General features: G+C 31.4%; 1 protein-coding gene across 1 annotated transcript in view; it reads right to left on the bottom strand.

Moving 5' to 3' along the window:
- Positions 1-1433: 1433 nt before the first annotated feature.
- Positions 1434-6000, bottom strand: part of LOC150083914 (nuclear hormone receptor FTZ-F1 beta-like) — a 119241-nt gene continuing 114674 nt past the window's right edge. Inside the window, exon 9 of the mRNA XM_090374953.1 lies at positions 1434-1678. Coding sequence (XP_090231079.1) covers positions 1434-1678 — 245 coding nt within the window. The remainder of the gene's footprint in view (positions 1679-6000) is intronic.

Below are 6000 nucleotides of genomic sequence, written 5' to 3'. Positions count from 1 at the left end.
AGTAATTATTGCCCTTTCTTCATCTGCTTAAAAATATAAAAACTTTATAATAACTTTATAAAAACTTTAAAAAAAGAAAAGAAAAAAAAAAAAGAGACCATTTTTGATAACTTTTGAAAATTAAAATATTAATGGATTAAAATTTATATATATATAAAAAAAAAAAAAAAAAAAAAATATTTCAGCTCTACACACTGATTTAGTCACAAACCAGCAAATGCAGTTCAATGGTAGCATTCTCAGTGTGATAAACATTATTTCATCAAAGAAAAGTATTAACAGATGGAAATTTTCTCAGCTTAATTAGACAATTCAAATAAATGACAAGACAGAAAAAATTCTTGCTAAACCAGAAATACGCATAATTAAATTTTCTGTGGCACACCCAAAATAAAAGTAAACTGAAAAAAAAAAAAAAAAAAATATATATATATATATATAAACATAAACCATTAATTTCACAGGTTTCATCCAAAATGAATACAGTAAGCAAGACAGAATATAGACAGAGATTGCGCTTTTTAAAAAAAAAACAAAATATACACATAGAAAATTTGATATTTTGTACAGTGCTATAAATAAGAGAATCTACAAAGACAAAATTTAACGTAATATTAAATACATTCATTCCTTGTATGAATTAGTCACAATACAAGATTGGGTGCATAAAAATTTCTAACAAGAAATTTTTAGCTCTCTATTATCAAATCTAACAAGAAATATAAATCACTACTAACATCAGCATTTTGATCTTTTTTAAAAATGATGTGGCATATTTTATGACAATTAATGCTTTCATTTAAAAGTGTTAATAAACAAAGAATAAAAATTCCATTAATCCTTAAAAGAATTGAACCAGGCTTAAGCTGACCTTTAGTAAGGTACTACACGTCCCTTTAAACAATTTCAAGTATTTGACCACTTGCTATATAACAATGTAAACAAGCAAAATTTCTAAGTATTTAGAATATATTCACTTTCTTTACATGAATAAAAATTAAATTTGTAAACAACTCAGCACAGTGACAACTTCCAGCGCTGCTCAAGGTAAATGATTAAAGACAACAATATAAACACACCACAATGATTGTCAACAAATGAAAAACAATGAAATGTTATAGTTCAAGAAGCTACACTGATGTTGCAGCAGGCACCTCAAATGTTATGCATCTTTCTGTACATCTCACTGATATGTTGTTTGAGGATTGGTGGGTTTTTTGTTATTGGGTTTTTTTTTTTTTTTTTTTGCATTCAAAGAATACATATGGCTTCCTTTTAAAATCCGAAGCCACATTACGATATCTCACTATAATAGGTGCAAATGATCACATGAGAAACTGGGAGTTTTTTGCTTAAAGAAATTCTCAAACTTTTTGCAGTTGTCTTACTTTAAACAGAGGGATTAACAGTTTGTTTTTCTTCCTGTGATTTAATCAGTGATCTCCACGTAATAATTCCATGAGTAAATTAAAACTAGGCATATCACCTTCTCTTTGTCTCGCTGCAAGGGATTCTTTGCCTACCTGACATGCTCGCTGCAATTCTGGAATCCTTAGCAAAAGTTCACCAAATTTGCTAGGCTGCTGTGGGTAATGTGTCCGCATGTATTGTTGGAGGGCTTCTACAACTTGTTTTTGACAATGGCGTACCTTCTCAGGTTCTTTGAGACCACTTGCATCTAAAGATAAATATGAGAAAAATTTTTATAGCAATAATTTATTGGATATCAGTATGTGAAAAATGTAATCAGAAAATTCTGGAAAATCTCAACAGGCTTTCCTGGGGTTTGCAAATGTCTGCAGCTGGGCTTATAAATTAAATAAATGTCATGAATTATGTTGTGCATATTTTGTATTAATAAAATAAAAAAGGAGATAAAAAGAAAATGTTATTTATTTTTTATTTTTTAATATTCAAGTTCATGAAAAAACAGAATCTGATTGTTTTATTTAAAAAAGTTCCTACAATTTTCATTTAAATTAAAATTGCAAATGTTGCAATGTTCCAAGTAATAAATAAATAAAAAAAAACAAACTACATAATACTGACTAATATTAACCAGCAAAGAATATATAAAATTAAAATTAGTTTAATGAAGCTTAGGGATTCATGTTTGGGATAAAGACTGATAGTAATGTTAGACAAAGCCCTTGAGAAACAACCTAGACAGATAACATTATTTGCTAGTTTATCTTTTATTACCAGATAGCCAAGATTCTTGTTGTTTGTTGTTTTTGGTTTTTAGGAGCATTAGCAACTAAGGCCATATTGCTCCGGGATATGCGGTGGTCATTCCCTGACCTTTCTGCATCTTCCGTATTTGGTGGTGATGGGCTCGAACCCCAGTCTAATCAAGAAGCATGTGATATGCACTACTGCTCCTTCCCACCTGGCTATGGAGGCGCCCACCAAGATTGTCTTGTATCATTAATGTAAAGTGACTAAATTGCCCCACCTATTCTCCAATAAGGCACCAATAAAGTGTAAAAATTTTGCACTTTACTGGTGATGGAAGAAGCGAGCACAATCCCATTTAGGCCCAAACACAGCAGAGTCATAACCAGCTTAAAGTAAAGAACATTTTTGAAATAAGGATACTGAATATTGAAATAAGAAAAAAATTAAAATTTTTAATATGAAAAATAAATTAGAAAATACAGCCAAACTTGGTTATAATGAGCATCAAGGGACAGGCAAAATTTCCTCATTATAAAATGAGGAAATTTTGCCTGTTTTTAATACAGATAAATTTCAATTATCTGTATTAAAACATACATTTTTAGTTAAATCTACCTCCTATTTTTTTAAATTCTCAATAACTTGATAAAAAGATAGATTCGAAAAACAAAATAAATCTTAGAGAGAAAAAATAATGGGTATATATCTACATATTATTTGTCTGCAATTTTAAAACCATACACTTAATACTAAACACAATTTATTTCTCACTAATTAAAAACAATACTAATAAAACTCGGCGAACTGTTCTTGATTTAAAACTGTTGTACCACATCTTTGCTGGTTCAACCTACCTGCTGGATCTTCTGTGCCATATTGACCTTCACGCTCCAGCGGTGGCTATTAGGAACTCCTTCTTCATATGCAGGATAAGAAGAACTCCTTATCCAGGAACTCTTTCTTCAAAAGAACATTGACACTCATGAACAAGTTTGACTTGGATATGGCTGTGAACAAGAAACAGTTTCACAGAACTATTTGGAGTAGGTTGACTGATGAGTTCTGGGCTAAAGATGTCCTCATTAATATGTGTGTGTGTGTGAGAGAGAGAGAGAGAGATGTCTCCTGCAGCAAACTGCTTTTTGCGAGTTTTCATAGTGCTGGACTTGAAGTCATGAATATCTTTTTTATTTTCGTGAATTGGACTTTTCCCATTTGAATTAACTTTCACTGTACAAAGTGTATTAGTCTACCATTTATTATTATGTTTTGTACAACCTTTGCTCTGTTATACACTTTAACTGGGCGAATGCCTGTTGTGTATATTATATGTTAAAAAAAAAAAAATAAATAAATAAAATTTCAATTAATCTTTTCATTTATGATCCTTAAAACTGATGTTTGTTTGTTTTAAGATTTTCGCTTTGCAATTTCTCAAGTTTCCCCTTAATGCATTAAATGTCTCATTATTTGCCTCAGTTCCTTCAAAATAATTGACTAATGTGTCCATTGTATCTTGAGCTTGGGAGATTGTTGGCACTGATTTTGGTTCACTTTCACTTATATCATCATCACAATCATAGTCTTTATCGTCTTTGTTGAGCACAGCATCTACTATGTCACTCCTCTTAGAAAACCACTAGTTAACAAGTTGTCATCGGCTCGTACATATTCATCGATGTTATCTGTATTAAAACATACGTTTTTATGTAGCAACCATTCATATAATGGCAAGTTGTTTTCTTCGTTTCCATCATCTTCATCTACAATTGAAATTTCATTTGAATTTAATTTCGTTTTCTTGAAGCAATTCAACATGGTTGTCGAAGTAGTAGTAGTAGCAGTGGCATTTGATGCAAGAAAGCAAGTGTATGAGCTTATGCAGCATCACCCAAAAAAAAAAAAAAAATCACACCATTCCCTCCAAATGCCTGTCCAGTTCCTCGTGAAATTTATTCAACCTATCAACTTCCACAACGACAGATGGAAGTTTGTTCCAGCAATTAACCACCCGCTGGCTAAAGGCAAATTTCCGCACATCTAATCTACATCTGTCTTTTCTTAATTTGAATTTATGCCCCCTTAGGTTCGTAATCTGAACAAGTGGAAGGATCCCATCAGAATTCAGCGTGCTCAACCCATTCAAGTAAAGTTGTTCCACGCATCATTTGATAAATTTATAGCATCCAATATCGATATAGACTCGTTAAGTTTCTGTTCTCTTTGACTGATCAGATGTAGAACTAGAAATCTTTTATAAAATCCTTTCAAACTCTTGATTACACCTATGTCCATTGGTTGTAAAATTGATGTTGCACTGGGAGGCAGAAACACTAGCTTAATGTTGGACAAATTTTGAATCTGGGGATGTACAGAACAGTTATCAACTAACAATAAAATATTTTTCTTCTTTTTTGAATAGCTCTTTATTCCAATCATTTACATATTGCCGAAAAATATCTAAAGTCATCCATGCTCTCTTGTTCGCAGTGTAATCCACAGGAAGTTTTCCTACATTTTTGAAACACTGAGGTTTAAACGATTTTCTGATAACAGGTTTTTTTTTTTTTTTTTAATCAGTTTCAGTCATATTTGCACATACGAACACTATAAAGCAAGTCTGATTTTTTTCCATCAACACATGAATTTAAATGTACTGTCAGGTGTCAAATTATAAAATTTGACTTTAAATTTTATAATTTGAATTTAAATGTATTGTCATTTAAATGTATTTTTGAATTTAACCCCTTTGAATTTAAATGTATTGTCAGGTGTCAAATTATAAAAAAAAGTCCTGTTTCGTAGGCATTGTAGATGTCTTCGTCATTGAAATCTTTCCTGATTTCTAACCAAACATGATCAATCTATTCATTTGCCATTATTGGATCTGCAGATCGAGATTCTCTACTAATTTTTGCATAAACAGTGTTATGTCGGTTTTTAAATCGATCCAGCCAACCAGTGTTACATACAAAATCATCATGTCCAAATTTTTTTGGACATGATGATTTGTTTAGCAAATTTTTCTGCTTGAGCTTCAAGATCGGACAGTCTATTGAAAATCCAGCACTTCTTTGTGTAGTGAACCATTGAAGAAATGCTTCATTGATGTCTGTAACCTTGCACTTTCTAAATTTTTTTTTCAGTTATGTTCTTTTCCAGTGCCGATATGTAAGCATGTTTATTCTTCCACAATGTCGATACTGTTGAGGAGGACAAAGAAAACTTTTTAAACACTTCAACATTTTTTGCATTCCATTTTAACTCACGAATAATTTTGACTTTTTTTGCAAATCAAGAGAGACTTTCTTTTATTAGTAGATATGTTTCCAAAGGAAGAGTTTGTTTCTAACTGATTTTACTTTAAAATGACTGTAAAGTTATCTGCATACAAAGTTCTTAGAAGTCCCGATATAAATTTATGATTCAGTGAATACAAGATAATCTGTAAATAGGATAATGCAACATGCAGAATGCCAATGCACTACTGTATAGCCCCGTCCCTGAAGACAAGGTCGTAAACTGGTTGCTAATCCGATGCAGATGGTCATAAAAGCTGTCACCCTTTCCATTTTTGTCTATTCCAAGAATTGGGTTTTTTTCGACTACCCAAGCAATTAAGAATCTTTGCATAGTTAAAATTTGTATGGTATATAAGTGTAGTACATTCATTATAAGAGTGGGCGATTGTATGGGAATATACGTAAATTAAAATCATTATGGCTTTTTGCTCGTTACAGCCATGATCTTGTTATTTCCGTGCTCGTTATAACCAAGTTCGACTGCATTGAATTTCACAATGGAATTACACTTTGTTTTTAT

Source organism: Mastigoproctus giganteus, chromosome 6 (genome assembly GCF_048544385.1).
Source record: "Mastigoproctus giganteus isolate SK-2022 chromosome 6, ASM4854438v1, whole genome shotgun sequence".
NCBI lineage: Eukaryota > Metazoa > Arthropoda > Arachnida > Uropygi > Thelyphonidae > Mastigoproctus > Mastigoproctus giganteus.
Note: the sequence above shows the minus strand (reverse complement) of the source record. Positions and strands in the feature narration are given on the sequence as shown.